The sequence below is a fragment of the Rhineura floridana genome, chromosome 7, assembly GCF_030035675.1.
Source record: "Rhineura floridana isolate rRhiFlo1 chromosome 7, rRhiFlo1.hap2, whole genome shotgun sequence".
In the NCBI taxonomy this organism is placed as follows: domain Eukaryota; kingdom Metazoa; phylum Chordata; class Lepidosauria; order Squamata; family Rhineuridae; genus Rhineura; species Rhineura floridana.
The window spans coordinates 61,156,796-61,177,499 of NC_084486.1; the positions used below are offsets into that span (position 1 = coordinate 61,156,796).

At 40.4% G+C, this 20,704-nt stretch overlaps 1 protein-coding gene across 1 annotated transcript; it reads left to right on the forward strand.

Moving 5' to 3' along the window:
• Positions 1-1,337: 1,337 nt before the first annotated feature.
• Positions 1,338-20,409, forward strand: TEX36 (testis expressed 36). Its single transcript, XM_061634368.1, has 4 exons — positions 1,338-1,388; positions 4,401-4,532; positions 16,963-17,040; positions 20,102-20,409. The coding sequence occupies exons 1-4, from the start codon at positions 1,338-1,340 to the stop codon at positions 20,105-20,107; spliced, it is 267 nt and encodes an 88-aa protein (XP_061490352.1). The 3' UTR covers positions 20,108-20,409.
• Positions 20,410-20,704: the final 295 nt, after the last annotated feature.

A 20,704-nucleotide genomic window follows, 5' to 3' on the forward strand; every position in this document is an offset into this window, starting at 1 on the left:
TTTTCCTGCACATTTTTCTCTGGTTTGGTTTTGCATAGATGCCCTCATCTGTGCTATGCGCCTAGCAAAAGCTCTGGGCCAGGCGGGACGCAGTGGCATCTCGTAGGGGACACCCTCCCCTTTTCTGGGGTATATGATTTGTTCTGGCCCAGAGCAGTTTTTGGGGTGTGTACCCCCAGTTCCTTATTTTTTCCTGTATGTTTTTGTCTGCTTTGGTTTTGGATAGACGCTCTCGTGCGTATCCTGCGCCCAGCAGATGCTCTGGGCCAGGCGGGACGCAGTGGCATCTCATAGAGGACACCCTCCCCTTTCCTGGGGTATATGATTTCTCCTGTCCCAGAGCAGTTTTGGGGGTGTGTACCCCCAGTTACTTAATTTTTCCTGTATGTTTTTCTCTGCTTTGGTTTTGCATAGATGCCCTCATCCTTCCCCTGCACCCAGCAGAAGCTCTGGGCCAGGCGGGACACAGTGGCATCCCGAAGAGGACCCCCTCCCCTTTCCTGGGGTATATGATTTGTCCTGGCCCAGAGCAGATTTTGGGGTAGGCACCTCCAGTTCCTAATTTTTTTCTGTGTGTTTTTGTCCAGTTTGATTTTGCATAGATGCCCTTGTGAGTGCCCGGTGCCCAGCAGAAGCTCTGGACCAGATGGGACACACTGGCATCCCAAAGAGGACACCCTCTCCTTTCCTGGGGTATATGATTTGTCCTGGCCCAGAGCAGATTTTGGGATGGGCACCCCCAGTTACTTATTTTTTATGATTTTATGACATCATTATGTATTTATGATAATATCAGAATCCTGATGATTTTGATTGCATAAATGTATTGTCAGTCTTGACGGGGAGAGTCTCCTGATTACAGCGATATATCATACAGGGTACCCCATCATATATTTTGAGGTTCAGGGGCATGTTAAATTTGGTTTGACGTTGCTGTAGCTGTCAACTTTTCTTCTTTGTTAGTGACTGAACTTTCACGAAAATAAGGAACTGGGAACTAGGAACCAACTTCAGCGTCGTCGGGAAACTTGTGTCACCCCGAAAGAGAAAAGAAGCCCTGCCTTTCCTTTGAACATTAGGACTTTCCCGCTTTTTCATTCATTGCCGAGTGACCTGAGGGCGCTTCTCCACCTGGCGCATGAAAGGTCGGTGGGGGCTAGGCGGGGGAGGGGGTGCCGAGCTTAGTAGAAGAAAGGAGTGAGACAGCAGAGTGACCATGGCAACCGGAGCCGCCTCAGCCTCTCGAAAGGCCACCCTCTCCTCCGGCTCCCTGGCGGAGCTGAGCCCCGCACGACGACTACAGAAATCGGAGAGCTGGGTTGGTTGGGTGGAAAACCATGCCCAAGGGAAGGCGGGCCAACCCCAGCACTGCACGGGATGGTATCTGGGTAAGGCCGGCGGAGCTCTGTGTTATCGTTGGTGCCCAGCTCCCCTCATGCATTTGAAGTGTGAAGGAAAGGAAGAGGGAGGAACAGTACAACGTCTACGTTTGCTACATGTTCCTTATTCTAAGGAACGCTTCCTTATTTCGTAGTGCTAAATTTCAATACTAAATAAGGAACGCGTACTGCAGATAGCTCGTTAATTAGACCTTGGACTAACGGTCTTGCGAGGGGGGGATTTATAAGGCCATAGGTATTTCTTCAGTTAGGAAGCACGCAATTAACATTTGTTTCCCACACGTACATACACACTGCCATTCCATGCACTATAATTGGTTCTTCTCCATTCCTTCATGTTAGAGCAAAATTCATGTGCAGACTCTGGATTAAAAAATAATAGTACTATGAACATGTGCAGTTTCTGCATTTTAAACTCACTTCAATCATAGCACCATCATGAGGATAGGAATATAATGGGATTTGCCCTGATGCTACACTCCCCTGGAAATAAGCACCATTTTGTTGAAAAGAAGGACACTACTTTTAAGGTAAAAACAGTAAAATGAGAATCTGCTCCTACATACCTGGCTGGCCACACCTGACTATAAAATATTAAAATAAGAAAAAAAGGCTGCTGCAGTAACCAGCTTCAGCCTGACATGGAATCATAGAACAGAATAGTTGAAAGGGGCCTATAAGGCCATCAAGTCCAACCCCCTGCCCAATGCCAGAATCCAAGTTCAAGCATACCCAACAGATGGCTGTCCAGCTACCTTCTGAATACTTCCAGTGTTGGAGAAACCATTGCCTACCTAGGTAATTGGTTCCATTCTAGTATGGCTCTAACAGTTAGGAAGGTTTTCCTGACGTCCAGAGTCCAGCTGAAATCTAGCTTCCTGTAACGTGAGCCCATTTTTCCGTGTCCTGCACTCTGGGATGATCTAGCAGAGATCAAGTACTTGAAGAGCATATCTAGCAGAGATCAAGAGTGCTATCATATCTTCCCTCAGTCTTAAAGCTAAACATGCCCAGTTCTTTCAGTCTCTCTTCATAGGTTTTCCTTTCCAGTCCCCCAATTATCCTTGTTGTCCTCCTCTACACTTGTTCCAGTTTGTCTGCATCCCTCTTAAAATGTGGTGTCCAGAACTGGATGGAGTACTCAAGAGGCATAACCAGTGGCAAATAGAGGTGAACTAGTACTTCACATGATTTGGAAACTATTCTTCAGTTAATAAAGCCTAAAATAGCATTTGCCCTTTTTGCAGCCACATTGCATTGTTGGCTTATATGCAGCTTGTGACCAACAACAATTCCAAGATCCTTCTCATATGTAGTATATGCTGAGCCAAGTATCCCCCATCTTATAACTGTGTGTTTGGTTTCTTTTTCCTAGGTGTAGAACTTTGCACTTATCCCTGTTCAATTTCATTCTGTTTTCAGCCCAATGCTCCAGCCTATCAAGATCACTTTGAATTTTGTCTCTGTCTTCCAGGGTATTAGTTGTCCCTCCCAATTTTGTCCATGCTAGCCCAGGTGGTGAAGTGTTTGCCACTGTCCCCATCATTTGCCATTCTCTTGATGACCATTAGCCCCCCTACCCAGGCTGTGGGACCCTAGACATTGGCCCCAAAGTCAAATGTTATGTGCATCACTTTAAGGAACCATTCCTTCAGATAAGGAACAGGTAGCAACAATAATCCAATAATTCTATTTTCACCTTACTGGTTGGGTTATTTTGCAAGGATTGTCCTGCTTCCTTGTACCTCACACACAATATCAGTCCTGTTATTTCATATTGAATAATATGGAAGAATGATAACTCCATCCGTATTCCAAAAGTGGTTCGGAATTTATGGCTGAAGTGGACTTTAATTTGTATTTGTGATTGACTGTGAGTAAGAAACCAAGTACTGTACTGATGGTTTCTTTGGATTTGTTGAAACACAAGGATTTCTTATATTGTTTTCTACAGTAGTGTGTTCTATAACAGTATTATGAATGCAAAATAAAAAAGTTAAAAGTGTCCACTAACCATTCCTCTATCCCCAAACTTCCTATTTTATCAAAATGGTAATAACTATTTTATAGTATTTATTTATTACAGTCACAGACCAGGAAAAAAAGTTATTGTTAGCTGAAGAGTTTGTAATGTACCTTCCCCTAATACAACACAGCATTTTTCCTCTGGCCATGTTTACAGTATTTCTCTTCCTGCACCAGCACCCAAGTTTACTGCTCTAAATATTTTTCTTCTGCCTGGTATTACTGCCTAGTTAATATACTGCTATTTTTTTTTTTTTGCAAGAAATGCCTCATTTTCTTTGTCCCTGCTGGCAGTTTTACAATGGACAGAAGCATAACTGCATCTGAATGGACTGTAGTCCATGAAAACGTACATCATAACAAATAGTATTTTAAGGTGCCATAAGACTTTTTATTGTTTTTGCTGCAAGAGATTAACATGGCAACCCTTCTGAAAATTGTTACTGTTATGAAATTCTAAAGTGCAGTGGCAGTATAAGAAAGCGTACATAGCTTTCGTATGGATTCTTTGGTCCATCCTGAAGCTGGTAAGGGCCTGATCCTATAATATGCAGAACAGGTTTATGTCTTCCCCTTCAAGATCTCTCCATGAAGATACAAATTCTGCAACAACTATGATGGAGAACTTGTTCCTTATTTAGACTGCTGTCCCACTAACATCAATTGGACTGTTTTCAGAATTGCACCACTGCCAATTTAACATGTTTGCCAGTTTTTATTAAACTCTTGTGAGTTTTACAGTTTGCATCCATGTAATTAAATTTTCTACATACAACCTAAGGTTTGAAAATAGGAATTATCTTTTATTTTGTATTTGATTTTGTTTGTTAAGTGAAAATAGAGTGGGATTCTTGCTTCTCAATGGAGCCTGTAGGTGTTGCTGTAATACAAATAATACAGAGTGTCACCAGTACTTTTCATATTTTGTTATATTTCTTTTTGTTTATCTTTGTCTGAATATTTTATGTTTTGCAGTTTGCACAGTCTGGAAAGCTGCAAATATTTCCTGAATCTCTTACAGCCACTATGCAAAAACAGATACTAAATACAGAAGCTACTCATCAAATTGACAACAGATTGCCACAGATGTACAAAATTCGTGAGAAGGTAAAAAGTAAATTCTTGCATTCATTTGTGTCAATTCATTTCATGAATGTTTGTGATCACTTAATTACTTTCTAGACTAATTATATATTAGGTAAAATTTTAAGCTTGCTTCAGATTTTTAATATTGTAAACCTAAGGTTTGTACCCATAGTATTAACCTTGTCATATTCTCTGCATTTGTTTTAACATTATTAATTGTATACTATACAGTGTTACAGGAGTTTTAAGTGCATTAAGGTGTTTTCAGTTTATTTGCTACCTTAGTATACTTCATTAGCAAAATGTAATAAAATTGCTCTTATTTCATATGGGATTCATTTTTTGTTTTTTATGTCCCTGAGATTTATAGATGGGGGACCCATGCCCCTCCAGATATTGATGGACTACAATTTTTATCATCCCTGACCATGCTGGCTGGGGCTGATGGGAGTTGGAGTCTAACAACATCTGGAGGGCCACAGGTTTCCCATCCCTGCCTCAAGTAGTTCTTAGTCACTATTCAGGATCTAGTTCCTTATATATCATACTGATACAACACTCTGGATCTAAAAGAGAAAATAACTAATTAATGAACCCATATATTATGATAGGAATTAAGTCTGTTTGCTTAAATATCTGAATATTTTAAGGAATTTGTACCACCGAAGCAGGTTTATCTTTCCTTAGGTACATGTTCAAGTGGATAAAGATAACACCTGATCTGGGCAATCACTGATTTGAGCAACAATAATTTCCATGATCATAGAGTTATGTCCACCTCAACTTCCTTGAGCGGTGGGAAGTTCCATGGGCATTTTTGTTATGTGAGTTCTGTTTCCTTTGAAAGGAGACCACAGGAGGCTTATGGAGTTTTGTAATATTTGTATTTATTTAAAAATATAGAGGTTAAACATAGGAGGCACAAATTAAACACACCAAAGGACAATCAAATCCACTGTTCCACATGAGATCCAGAGAGAGGCACCGCTGAATCTGTTAGCATATGGAAATAGAAATGGACTGCCTTCAAGTCGATCCCGACTTACATAGACCCTATGAATAGGGTTTCCATGGTAAGCGGTATTCAGAGGGGGTTTACCATCGCCTTCCTCTGAGTTAGCATATAGAACTCCTAAAACTCAACTTTGCTGTCTGTCTCATTCAAAAGCTACAGTTTGTTCACTTAGTTTTCTTTCCCAGACACACATCTTGATTACATCAGAGTGTGTGTGTGTGTGTGTGTGCATGTGTGTAAAAAGTATGCTGCCAATCCCTTTCTCTGATCCCTTTTTCTGATTTAGAATATTTAGTTAATTTTACTAATGGATATTTATTCTGCTTACCAAAAAAGGATATAGTTCTCATAGTGATTTCACTTCATTTTTCTTTCCTTTTTTTTGGAAAAAGTGATACATCACTTAATTTAGTTTATATGAAATCATTAATAATATGACATTGTTTTAGAGCTGTAGTAATGCTTAAGAACATAACAATCATACTGTACAAAACCAATGGCCCTCTCGACCTACAATTATTTTCCATTGTATCCATTCTGTATGGTTTACATGGGTATGGATTTTGTTCTGAGTACTGGACAAATATCAAGAATTAGAAGGTTAAATGGTACTTTTTGTATTTAGCTGCATATAATTAAAAACACTTGGAAATCATTTCAATAATTGCAGCAAATACTAAGGCATAGATGGCAGACAGGATGAACTTAATCTGGAATTGTTATCTCTTCCTTTCAAAAAAGCACACCTATAATTGTGAACGAATAGACCAGGAAGAAGGAAGAACACATAAATATCAGCTTCACAGATTGCCTTGCATTCTAAATGTATTTATTTGCACTATTTATTAGCTGATCTTTTGTCTAAGTTTTCACAGCAGCAGTCACCAACCCTATAGGACCAGTGACCCCATTTCAAATTTTGAAATAGTGCTGAGGGTGCCAGTCACAAAATGGCTGTGATGAAGGTGTGATATAACACAACATACTGTTATGAGTGGGATAGGGTTGCCAGGCTGAGGGCCTGAGACTGATCCTGTATCTTTAGGAGAAGAGAAAGTCAGCCAAGTGCAGGTGTTCTTGCAACACTGTAATGGGAAAAACCACAAGGTGGAATTCTCCCTTCCCCCTGCACAACTTTTAAAGATACAGAAGACCTCTTGGAGGCCGGGCCTAGCAACTCTATATTTTCCCCCAATACGAACCCTAAACCAAAGCCTAGGCTCCCATCCTTTCTTCTAAGTTACTTCTGAGCAGACATGTATACTATTGTATCGTAAGTTAACTATACAGTGAATTCCTAATGAGTGCCTGGTCTTTAACTCCTGCACAGCAGAAGACAGCCTCTTAAGCACAGCTTAAGCCTCTTTGTAAAGTTTTCACATTTGCCTTTTGGGGGGTTCTTTAACATTATTTATTTAACAAACTTTATATACTGCTTGAATGTAAAGACCTCTAAAACAAAATTTATATACTGTTTGAATTTAAAGATCTCTAAAATTATCAATGTAACAGTTTAAAACATATTTAAAACAATTAAAACAGCTACTAACAGATTAAAACAGATCAATATCTATGAGTCTGGATAGGCTTGCCTAAACAAAAAAGTCTTAAGCAGGCGCCAAAAAGAATACAGGAAGGTATCTGCCTGATGTCAATAGGCAGGGAATTTTAAAAAGTAGGTGCTGCCACACTAAAGGAACATAAACCCATACATATTGTGTACTAGTATTTGCAGAAAATAACTTCTAGAGGCCATGTGATCTCAGACAAATCCAGCACAGGAAAGATGCACCCTGGTTGCTAGGGAAAATGGAAGGGCAAACTATGGAGATTCCAAGGACTACTAGAAAATAAGACAGAAGCAGGAAAAGTACATTAAAGAGAGGAGGAAACAGCAGCTCTTTAGGACCCCTAGGATTCCTATCACCTGGTGTCCACATAACTCCCTCATTAGTCATAGCTCTGACTTCACTCATTGGCTAAAAACACTGATGGGCAGGAGCAGCCAGGCTGGCTCATTTCACAGAAATCACTTTGAAAGGTACCTGCACATTTTGCTTCATAACTTTCTAGGAGGCTAGAGACTTACTTTAAAAAAAAAACACCTGAAAACTCAGAGTTTGGGGCCCCTGGCTGAGGTCACCAATGAAGGCCTGTGGAATACTGTGGACATAATATATCCTCACTTCAAAGCTTTTGACAAAGTGCCCCATGATATTCTGATTAGCAAGCTACCTAAATATGGACTGGATGGAACAACTAGCAGGTGCATCCACAGCTGGCTACAGAATTGTAGTCAAATAGTGCTTGTCAGTGGCTCCTTCTCAAAGTGTAGGGAGGTAATGAGTGTGGTACCTCAGGGCACAGTTCTGGACCCAGTGCTCTTCAACATTTTTATTAGGTGTAGGGAGTGCTTACCAAATCTGCAGATCACACAAAATTGGGAGGGATAACTAATACCCTGGAGAACACAAACAAAATTCAAAGTGATCTTGATAGACTGGAGCATTGGGCTGAAAACAACAGAATGAAATTTAACAGGGATAAGTACGAAGTTCTACACCTAGGAAAAAAACCAAATGCACAGTTATAAGATGGAGGATACTTGATTCAGGAATACTATATGCGAGAAGAATCTTGGAATTGTTGTTGATCACAAGCTGCATATAAGCCAACAATGCAATGTGGCTGCAAAAAAGGAAAATGCTATTTTAGGCTGCATTAATAGAAGTATAGTTCCCAAATCACGTGAAGTATTAGTTCCCTTCAATTTGGTGCTGGTTAGGCCTTATCTTGATTACTTCATCCACTTCTGGACACTGCACTTTAAGAAGAATGCAGACAAACTGAAACAGATACAGAGGAGGACAACAAGGATGATCAGGGGACTGGAAACAAAGCCCTATGGGGAGAGACTGAAAGAACTTAGCATGCTTAGCCCTGAGAAGAGGAGACTGAGGGGAGATATGATAGCACTCTTCAAGTACTTGAAAGGTTGTCACACAGAGGATGGCCAGGATCTCATCTCAATCATCCCAGAGTGCAGGACACGTAATAATGGGTTCAAGTTACAGGAAGCCAGATTTCAGCTGAACATTAGTAACAGCTTCCTAATTGTTAGAGCACTATGACAATGGAACCAATTACCTAGGGAGATGGTGAGCTCTTCAACACTGGAGGCATTCAAGAAGCAGCTGGACAGCCACCTGTTGCATATGCTTTAAGTTGGATTCCTGCATTGAGGGTGGACTTGATGGCCTTATGGGCCCCTTACAACTCTACTGTTCTATGATTCTATAAGTAATACAGTGACTTATGTCTCGGGTATTTTGAGGGTGAAAGTGGTAAAACTTTGAGGAAGGAATTTTGTTTCTTAGGGTATTGCCCTGAAGGTGCCTCAATATTTCACATGATTGCTATGTATACATTGATGTTACAGAATTGTTACCTGCTGCAAATGCATAACTGTGTGGGTTTTAAAAATTATTATTATTATTATTATTATTATTATTATTATTATTATTATTATTATTATTATAGTTTTAAACCATCTTTCAGTAAAACTATAGGGATGGTGGATGCTCTCCCTGCCAAAACCCAGTAAAATATCAAAACAAAATGACAAAAGAGTAATACAAAAAAGAAGAGCAATATAAACATTTAGCATAAAAAATTAGCAGAGCAGATAAAACGTACTCAATCAGCTAATTTACATTCCGTACTTCACCTGGACTATAATGGAGTGCTGTGGCTGAAAAAAGCCTCTCTCTGTAAGCTGCTTACCTAACTTCAGATGGTGGGAGACTGAGAAGAGAGTCTCAGATGATGAATGCAATATTTGAGCAGGCTCCTATTGGAGAAAACAACAGTAGGTCCCAAGCAACAGTAGAGTGACAAATTCAAAAGTGCATGGTCCCTTCATGATAGTCATGCCATGTCCCCCCCCACACACACCTCCTTCTAAGATCATAAAATAAAATGTGCTTTCAGTCCTGAAACAAGGATGATCTCAGGACTGGAAACACAGACCAATGAGGAGAGACTGAAAGAACTGGGCACATTTAGCCTTGAGAAGAGAAGACTAAGGGGAGATATGATAGCACTCTTCAAGGACTTGAAAGGTTGCCACACAGAGGAGGGCCATGATTTCTTCTCGACTATCCTAGAGTGCAGAACTTGGAATAATGGGTTCAAGTTACAGGAAGCCAGATTTCATCTGAACATCAGGAAAAATTTCCTGTTAGAGCACAATGGCAATGGAACTAATTACTTAGGGAAGTGGTGGGCTCTCCAACTTTGGAGGCATTCTCAGGCAGCTGGACAGCCATCTGTCAGGCATGCTTTAACTTGGATTCCTGTATTGAGCCGGTGGTTGGACTTGATGACCTTATAGGCCCCTTCTATTATTAACTCTACTATTCTGTGATTCTATGACCCCTCCTTACAGAATAAAGCAATAACAGAAATAAAGCAACTACAAATCAGAAGTGACACCAGAGCAGAATAAAATTCCAACATAAAGCAACATATAGCACAATTTTATACATGTATACTCAGAAGTAAGTTCCTATAGAAATTCAATTCAGTAAGGGCTTTCTTCCAGGAAAGTAGGATTGTAGGCTAAGTAACCTAAAAGTCCTAGTCACGTTCTAGGTTTTGACCTGAGTCTGAAAAGAAGATAAAAATGTCTATCTCCAAGCACTACCCACCATACTTTGGAAGCAGCAAGACAGACACAGATCCATAGGCCCACCTCTGAGAATGTTAGGTATATCAAGATTTTACAAAAGGATTCAAGGCTGAAGAATGGTGGGGGCAAAGCAAAGGTTTAAATGCAATAGAGCAATAGAATTAATAAAACAATTTAAAAGCCCTCCGACTACCTTGTATATTATTATTATTATTATTATTATTCCATTGTGTTTAATGGGGCTTACTCCCAGGTAAATATGCACTGGCTTGCAGACTGAGGTGCTTAAGTGTAAGCACCACTGAACTCAACCAGACTAATTTTTTAGTAAACCGCATGCAGAGGATTGCTGTGTGGGTAAATGTTCTGCACCTAGATCTACAGTTAGTGGATGGGAGATTGCAGGAGTTGAGCAGAGACTTCTCTCTTCATGGCTCTGAGAACTCTAGAAGTACTGCATGGTCTTTGGGCCACCACGGTTTTAATGGCTGCCATGTTTGTAAGTTCCCTTACAACCACTATATTTAGCATTGGTGTCTTGCACCCAGCACCCAGGTGTGTATTTTATTTATTTATTTATTTATTACATTTATATACAGCCCCATAGCCAAAGCTCTCTGGGCAGTTTACAGCAATTAAAAACATTAAAAACAAATATACAAATTTTAAAACACAAAACACAATTTAAAAACACATGCTAAAATGCCTGGGAGGAGAGGAAAGTCTTGACCTGGTGCCGAAAAGATAACAGTGTTGGCGCCAGGCGCACCTCATCAAAAAAATCATTCCGTAATTTGGGGGCCACCACTGAGGAGGCCCTCTCCCTTGTTGCCAGACTCCCAGCTTCCCTTGCAGTAGGCACCCGGAGGAGGGCCTTGGATGTTGAGTCCAGTGTACGGGTGAGTTCGTGTTGGGAGAGGCGTTCCATCAGGTATTGTGGTCCTAAGCCATGTAAAGCTTTATAGGTTAAAACCAGCATCTTGAATCGAGCTCGGAAACATACAGGCAGCCAATGCAAGCGGGCCAGAATCGGTTTCATATGTTCGGACCGTCTGGTCCCTGTTACCAATCTAGCCGCTGCATTTTGCACAAGCTGCAGCTTCCAAACCGTCTTCAAAGGCAGCCCCACATAGAGCGCATTGCAGTAATCTAACTTGGAGGTTACCAGAGCATGGACAACTGAAGCCAGGTTATCCCTGTCCCGATAGGGGTGTAGCTGGGCCTCCAAATGAAGTTGGTGGAAGGCACTCCGTGCCACCGAGGCTACCTGAGCCTCAAGTGACAGAGATGGTTCTAGGAGAACCCCCAAGCTACAAGCCTGCTCCTTCAGGGGGAGTGCAACCCCATCCAGGACAGGTTGAACATCCACCATCTGGTCAGAAGAACCACCCACTAGCAGCATCTCAGTCTTGTCTGGATTCAGCCTCAGTTTATTAGCCCCCATCCAGTCCATTGTCGCAGCCAGGCACTGGTTCAGCACATTGACAGCCTCACCCGAAGAAGATGAAAAGGAGAAATTGAGCTGCGTGTCATCAGCATACTGATGGCAATGCACTCCAAAGCTCCGGATGACCGCACCCAACAGTTTCATGTAGATGTTGAACAGCATGGGGGACAGAACTGACCCCTGTGGAGCCCCATACTGGAGAGTCCAGGGTGCCGAGCAATGTTCCCCAAGCACCACCTTCTGGAGCCAACCTGCCAAGTAGGAGCGGAACCACCGCCATGCAGTCCCTCCCTCTCCCAACTCAGCCAGTTTTCCCAGAAGGATTCCATGGTCGATGGTATCGCTTCAAGCAGAGGCTGGACAGCTATCTGCGGGAGATGCTCTAGCTGTGGATTTCCTGCTGTGAGCAGGGGGTTGGACTCGATGGCCTACAAGGCCCCTTCCAACTCTATGATTCTATGAAAGCTGCTGAGAGATCAAGAAGAATCAACAGAGTCACACTCCCCCTGTCTCTCTCCCGACAAAGGTTATCATACAGGGTGACCAAGGCTGTTTCCGTGCCAGAACCAGGCCTGAAACCTGACTGAAATGGATCCAGATAATTGGTCTCATCCAAGAGTGTCTGGAGCTGGCCTGCCACCACTCGTTCAAGGACCTTGCCTAGGAATGGAACATTTACTACCGGCCTATAGTTATTAAGATTTTCTGGGTCCAGGGAGGGTCTCTTCAGGAGTGGTCTCACTACCACCCCCTCTCGCAGAGAGGCATTAATCACTTCCCTGGCCCAGCCGGCTGTTCCGTCCCTGCTAGCTTTTATTAGCCAAGAAGGGGAAGGATCCAGCACAGAAGTGGTTACACGAACCTGTCCAAGCACCTTGTCAACGTCCTCAAGCTATTTTGTCCTTACCTCAGAAGCAGCAAAGAAGTCTCGCTTGTAACTCTGTTTGGAATTGTTGCAGTGACTGCTGCTTCTGTATTTCGATGCTCCCACCACTTCTCCAGGCACTCATTAAAGCAAAAGCATTGGGCCAGCATATGAGTCTTATCCTTGCTTGATAGTGACACATGACTCAACATATAGTTCAGTGAGACAGGATCCATTCCCCACAGGGGTCTCCTCCTATCTCCCACCTAGCCATGATTGGGCAGGTAGATAATATGAAAGGGCTTAACCCTAAGCTTTGCCCTGACTTGATGTCCAGAGACAGAACGTTCCCACCCCATAATGTCTTATTCTTGCCTCAGCCAACTGGGCTAAGTCCAGAGGAGCTAGAGCAGAACATTCTCATGGCTAGCAGTCACTCTGCTCAGGACTCTGAGCAGGACCTCCAAGGCTGGTATCAGTAGGTTCATGTGGGAAAGATGGTCCCTTAGTTATATGACCAGTTCCCCTCTATTTATTCTTGTTATAGACTCTTCAGTGTGGAGGAAGGGGGAAACAGATGTATTTCTCAACCAACTTTCACCAGTCTACATTTTTAAGTACAAGAATACATGGCTGTATCATCCTTACTAGAATTCTGGGTGGTATTCAATGCTAGTCATGCACAGAGTAAACCCACTGAAGTTAGTAGAAATGACTAACTTAGGTTCATTAATTTTAATGGGTTTACTTAGTTGAATACAGCTCTACAAAACACCTCTTTTATTAATCTGCCTAGTGCTTTTCTGAATGCAAATATATCCTGGAGCTGCATTCATATGAACATACATAAGCAAACAGTCTTAGTTATTTCTATAGGGAATATTAATTTAGGAGGCAAGCCTTCTGTGCTTTTCACACATGTTTTAAGAACAGGGTTAAATATCACTGCTTCCCTCCCAGTAGAGTGATTTAATGAAGCCATGTGGGTACACCCCAGAGATATTGGCTTTATTTCCTACAGCTCAAGCAGCAATACACTCTGTAAGTGACAGTGGCATCCCACAAAAGGGAAGGAGGGACACATTACAAACCTGAAGTGCATTTGTTAAACCGAAGTAACAATTCAAGTGAATATGCTCTTGTGGTACATCATGCCCAAGTGAAACAAAATTTCACAGGATGGTTCTTTATGAGGATAAAAAATAATTTTCAACCTAGACGTGTTAAATTTAATGGGGAAATTTCTTTGTCGTAGTTGCTGAGCTCACAGTAATTGCAAGCACAGTTTAGAAACAGAGGAGTAGAGCAAAAGGCTAAGGATTTGGTCTGGGATGGAGGAGAATTTATAGTCCCTTGTAAACCATCTGTCATTTTGGTCACTGATTAAAAGAGGCTGTTAAGCCATCGGTCTATTATGGTCTGATCTGTCTTTAATTGGTAGAACATCTATTTATTTTTGTTGTTTTTTCCCATTATTGAGAAATATTTCTAGAAGTATGTATGGTGAAGTAAAATAGGTACTTCAGAATAAGCAAATTGCCATTAGGTGGTATATCATGTCACAAAAACACAGTGTGAGAGACTGTACTTGAACAATTTTTGAATAACTGCTGGAGAAGGCTTTTCTTCAGTTTAAAAGAAACTGAAAGCTAACTGTGGGCAACAGCTGACTGTCTAATCTCGCCCTGTGAGGGACCACTCTAGCTGCGAGATTAATTAACTTGCTCAGAAGGAGCACTACAGTATTTCCTTAGTTCTATCACATTGTTCTTACTTTTGTTGCAGTCTGAAAAATGGTTTCAAGTGTAGCTAAATTTTGAAATTATTTAGATTGAGTGAATTCACTTACCACAGTATGTACGTAAGCTGGGCTCCAAAGAACTGTGGAACTAGTTCCATGTACTCAAGGGCTGTTTATACTTGTATTCCTTAAAAAGTAGCCCATTTCCCCCACATCATATAGCAAACAGCTTTTAAAACTGAGTGGACTTTCAAAAGCAGTTTGTGATATGACATGCTTTTCAAAGAACAAAGTTTTTTAAAAAAACAACCTGGGCATACCTAAGTCTTTGGGGATGCCTAAGGTAGCTCTTTGAATTTTCCCGTAGTGCATTTTAAATAAGTACTTTAGTTATGTGTTTAAACAGAAGGCCTAGAAATCTTCATAGATAGAGCTGCTCTCACTGGAATGGAACCTACAAAAGCTCTTTTTCTTATAAATATATTGTCTCTAGCCTTCTGGGCTATGGCATAAGGCTTGAAAAGCGATATCTGAAAAGTCACAGATCAGAACTTATTCCTGCTATCCATATAGTCCCAGTCTTGTAACGCTGCTTTATACTTGCTCTCCTTGGGACTTCCTACCTCCTTGTCCACCAACTCAGATACTTGCTTTAAAAAATAAAATAAAAATTTGACAAAACCTCACATTGAACTATTTAACTAGAATGTATTCAGATCATATTGTAGGCTGCGATCCTGTTCCCACTTACCTGACAGAAAGCCTCACTGAACACTGTGGGACTTATTTCTGAGGAGACATGCATAGGATTGTATCATAATATGTACAGCAAAGAAAGTAAACTATTATAGGTAGGCACTGGAGAACTGAGGCATTTGGTCTGTAAACTGTTGTGGAGATCCTGTTGTTCTGAGCTTGCTTAAAAGGAGGATGGGGAAGAGGTGTCAGAGAAGAACATTTCTAGATTTCATCATTTTGGAGAAAAGCTTATTTTTGTATCTGAAAAAGAAAGCAAAAAATAAAAAGTTACCAAATTAATTATATTTTGAGATCTATTTTGTCTAGGTCTGTTTTATTATGTCCCAATAATTATGGTCATTTGATGTAGCAGTATTAGGTTAGTCATCTGAGATGGATCTCACCATTTTTTTCAGTTTACCTGGATTTTTTAAAAAATTTAAAACTAGACACATGGTCAAAAATAGAGAATATGTTCAGAAGCTTGAGGTGGGGCCTGAAGGAAGGCTTTCTCAGTCAGATATTCGTTATGTGGCCAGGCCTCTTGCTTGCTTCCTTGCTCCCACACTGAAAGTCATGGAACACAGTGCATAGAAGAGCAATAATTGATTTATTGTACCACAAGGCTTCCTGCATACTGCAGTTTGAATCCTGTAGTTGTCTGAACACAGACAGCACCAGCTTACATATCACAGCAGTTTTGCCAGGGAAAAAGCCAGGACTACAGAGGAAAGAAGAGAATACTAGTCTAACCACAACTGTTAGTTCCTCCCTTCAAACAGTTGAAGCTCCATAGAATAGTTTTATAGAACATGGGAAGTCCACAGGCAACAGGGATAAGCTTCAGATCTCACATCCATACTGACGTCTGTGTGAGGTAAGTGCATTTTGCAAGGGAGAGGACTACATACACAAGGAAGGAGGAACACTGTAACAGCAACCTCACAGGAGACAGCACTAAGAGTTGCTTGGAAGCTCGGTGGGAAAGAGAAACAGGATGGGAGTAAGTGGATTTTGGAAAAATGTTGAAATGACTTTTTTTAAAGGACAAAGTTTGCTTTTTGGGCATCCTGCTGGCAAAAAATAACAAATAGCAAATGTGTTAGTTATTTAGAAATGTGAAAGTACAAACTAGCTGTGGCCCTTCAGCTCATGATACATTCCTGAGAAGGGCTTTGGGCTGGATAAATGGTCTCTTGTGGTTTGTTCTGATTTGATATTTAGATCCACACATTAAGGGTTTTGTAGCAGGCTGCTGCGTTACTTGGTTATTTGGTCCCCTCCAACTCTATGGTTCTTAATTAAGATTCTCATAAACATTTTGTTCTTTAATTGCATTTTGTTAGGGCTGGTGGAGATGGCTGGCTTTCACTTTACTAGAAGATAGAAAATCTTTAGAAACTAGTTTTCCTGGCCTTTCCTTAGTATGACAGGCCAGAACTTGGAAACTAAATGTAATAAAATTTAACATGGGTAATCATGTTTGATAGATTTGGGACTTAGCCATTTTCAATACATAGTCTGTAATTTGATATAATATATAGCATGTAATATATAGCATCTTCTCAGTGGGTGGCACTGTGCTCATAAATCTCAAGTTGATTCAATTACGAGTTTCCTTTTGAAGTCCATCTTTTATTAGCTGTAGACTCAGTATTAAAAAAACGTGATATTTGTCTAAAAATTGTGCCTCTATAAATAATGGTTCTCTGATTCAAAAGTTTGCGTACTTCTGTAAGTGTGTAGATGACTAGGAGAGATTAAGTTCTCCTATAAATTCAGTGTAAAATGTAGTCAGTCTGTAATCTCTACTAACAGAATACTTACAACTGTACATGTAGCATGATATAAGCATGTTTGTATGAATGTAATTTTGGATTCTGTAGAATATGAAAGCTATGATTATACTGAGCATGCACAAGAGATGATCATCTTTTTCTTATTTCTTTTTTTAGAAACCAGCAAACACATTTCCATTTTCAGTCCATGATAATAGACATTGTTTACTGAATGTAGGGGAGTACTTAGATTCCGTAAGTATTCTGTTTTATTGGGGGGGGGCAGGTGTTTTGTCTTTTAAGGATATCCAGCTTATTTCTATTATGAATGACCAGATTCATTCCCCCTTTTGTGGTATCCCTCTTCCAGATGATAGTAGAATTGATGTGAAAAAAGGGTGAAAAGCAGAACTGATGAGAAACAGATTTGGATTATTGGAATGGCTTGTCAGTGAACTTGATGCTTTAAAAAGACATAGATAAAGCATAGCAAGTTTGAGAGTACAACATAGATCCTTGTTTCTTAGTTATTTAATTTTTAACCCGCCCTTCATCAAACAAGTGATTCCAGGATGGGGTACATCAAATATAAAATTAAACTAACAATACAAGTCCATTAAAGAAGTACAACAATTTCTTAAAACCATTAAAACAAAAAACCAACCACTGTTGCCACTAGCTGGATTTCAAGAGAGAGGGCATTCCAGAGTTGGGAAGCTGATACTAAAAGCCTTTCATAAGTTGTGAAGGTACAACTCTCACTCAAATTTGGACTGGCAATTAAGGCATCCCCAGCAAATCTTAATGTGTGGGCAGGATGTACAGCAAGAGGAACCTGGGTCCTTAGTCATTTAGAGCTTTATAAGCAGTGTCAAAACCTTGAAGGAGGCTCAGTCAAAGGCAGGCAGCCAGTGCAGGCTCTTCAGAATTGGTTTTGTATGAGTGCAGCTAGACAAGCCAGGCAATACTGTTGCTGCAGCATTCTGCACCAGCTGCAACTTACAAGCTATTTTCCAGGGCAGTCCCACTTAGAGTATATTAAGTAATCTGGAGGTTTCCAGGTCACTGTGGCCAGGCTATCTCTGTCCAGGAATGGCCACAGCTGGTGAATTAGCTAGAACTGGGGGCAGACACTCTAAGCCACTAACACTACTCGGGCTTCCAGTGACAAATATAACACAAAGAACACCTCCAGTTCCATAAGAGGAAATGCAACCCTGGCCAGAACATACTGCCCACCCAATTCCCAGACATAAGAACCACCACCCATAGGACCTCTGTCTTATTGGCCCTCATCCAACCCATTACTGCTTCCAGATACCAGTCTGATGCACTGCTGAAGTGTGACAGAATTTTAACTAGTTTTGTATATTCAGGTCAGAGCTTGGAAAAGTTACTTATTTGAGCTACAGCTCCCATCAGCCCCAGCCAGCATGGCCACTGGATTGGGCTGATGGGAGTTGTAGTTCAAAAAAGTAACTTTTTCAAGCTCTGATTTAGATTTATTTATTTAAGTAAGTAAGTAAGTATTTATAGGCCACACTTTTCATATAGTACATTAAGACAGTTTACAACATACAGAGGCATAATTTTTTAAAAAAACAAAAATATTAAAAACAATAAAAAAGCTTCAATAATACTGTACTGGTTGCAGGGGGCAATCATGTTAAAAGGCATGTCTAAGAAGTTTGGTTTTTGAAAGACACTTGAAAGAAAGAAGAGATGTTTCCTGTCAAACCTTTGTTGGTAGGGAGTTCCACAGGGCAGATCCTGCCACACTAAAGGCTCAGTCCCTCATGGAGGCCAATCAAACCTCAGGGGCGTGGGGAACCATCAAAAGTGCCCCATCAGAAGATCTCATTAATCGAGATGGAACATAGAGAATCAGGGGGTCCTTAATGTTTATTTAGTTGTGGCAACTGTTTGCAAACTTTCTCTGTCTACTAAATTTGTATCTTCTCTCTTCACAAGATTTAAAGCATATAACATAACTCTTAGAAGTGCTCAGTAGAAAACAAATCCTAGCTTTTATGAAGTATATAGCTATGCAGTCTAACTTTAATCCCAAAGTCAAGTTCGATGGTAGCATGCCTCACACATTACAATAGAAGCAGGCTCACATTAAAAACTTGCATTAAAAGCTTATATACTTGCATCTACTCCATAATGAGTGGGGCAACTCCGCACCTTTTTCCGCTTGGGAAGGTGCAATTGGCCTTGGTTTTCTGCAGTGTGATTCTGTGATGTACACACTTCTGCTTCAAGTTTGTTGAAGTGTACTTGCTTCTCCTGTATATTAGATGAGAGTAATATCTTCAGAAATTAATTGTTTATGGCACAGATTTCTAGACTGGGGTCTGTGGACCACCAGGGGTCAGCGGACTTTATTCGGGTGGTCTGCAGCGTGTCTGTGGGTTTATGGTTGAAGATGGGAGACGGCACATCCATCACATTAAATATTCATATTCATTTCAATTGTATTTTTATAGATTATTTTATTTCTTATGTTGCATTTTATTTTGTATTACTATTTGAATTCTATGGAATTCAAACTGTAATACAATAAAATACAATATATTAGAAATAAAAGAAGAATGAAAATCATACAGCATTTAGCACAGCACATTACGATTGCTACAACAGGCAGAAGAATCATTAAGTGGTCCACCAAGACCCTCAGCAATTTTGAAGTACAGTTAGTCTGTGGGGGAAAAAGTTGGAGACCATTGGGTTACATACTGTTATCGAACAGTTCTTCCAAATATGCTAATAAAACATTTTGTGATGGTTCTGTTAAATATTAGAGAATATTGTTAGCTATCTTAAACAGTAGAATCATCCTGAAGTATATGTATTTTTTCACTTCTTTTAGGGGCTAGGACAAAGGAAATTTCAACAAGAGAAGTGCCAACACCATTCACAAAACTACTTTTTTTTGGCCCATGAACCCATTCCAAGCAGTACTAACTGCCGTACCATTTATCAAACTTCATTTGTCCAGTATCCAAATACCAAACAGTCCATTCTGGGGCGATTTCCCAGAAACCATGTAGATAGGTCTATTGCTTTAAATTCTGCAGGTGAAAATGATTACATGTGGTTTTCAAAATGCAATACCTGTCCTAATATTTCAGCTCCTGTCAAGCCTGATAGAAGTTCTCTCTGAGCCTGAGCAACTTTTACCTGTTGAACATTTGACAGAATAAGTGTTCTATGTAAAGAGGATACTAAAGTACATTCCAGTCTGGATTTACAATAGGCTTTTAAAGATTAGCAAATGCCACCTTAATTATTGTACTTTTTTTCTTTTTTCCAGACCTGAAATTATTTTAAGAACCTAAGTGGCATTAAAGCAATGGAAATTGGATGAGTGGTTGCATTTATACAGCTGTATTCAAGGATCAGTGTACTTGAAAAAGGGAAACATGTTTGCCTTGAATATAAAATTACTTTAGTTTTTCCTCTCAAACATCAAGATTTTCTCTTGATGTGGAGACCTGGGCTAGCTACCTCCACATGGGAATCAGTGCAACAACCTGTGTGAATCTTTAAAGGTATTTATAGCTTTGGAAAAAGTGGGGAGCATGTCAATGCTCCACTTGCTATATTCCTTCTCCAATTTGGTCACATGTAAAGTTGTGAATGATAAGGGTAAGTGGGGTTCTCAAATGTTTTAACTGAGGAGATCTACCAGTGGAATTTTGTGTCTTCTCCCCTAATCAGGATGACAGCTCATCCTTGGAACTGCCAGATGTCATTTATTTTATGGCAGTACTATTTATTCTGGAACACAAGAACTCTATAAATGGATGTCATATTGCAGCATATCCTAGCACTGTAGCAGTTTATAATATATGTATCACATCTCCAAGGCGTCTTATATTTTTGACAATATTGGTGTGGCAGTTCTACTTTAACC

What these genes read in the sequence shown, in the direction of transcription:
- TEX36 (XM_061634368.1), top strand. Translation starts at nt 1,338, where the DNA reads ATGCCCAAGGGAAGGCGGGCCAACCCCAGCACTGCACGGGATGGTATC. An exon ending in CTGCACGGGATGGTATCTGG is followed by an intron (nt 1,389 to 4,400) that starts GTAAGGCCGGCG and finishes TATGTTTTGCAG; the next exon opens with TTTGCACAGTCTGGAAAGCT. An exon ending in TGTACAAAATTCGTGAGAAG is followed by an intron (nt 4,533 to 16,962) that starts GTAAAAAGTAAA and finishes TTCTTTTTTTAG; the next exon opens with AAACCAGCAAACACATTTCC.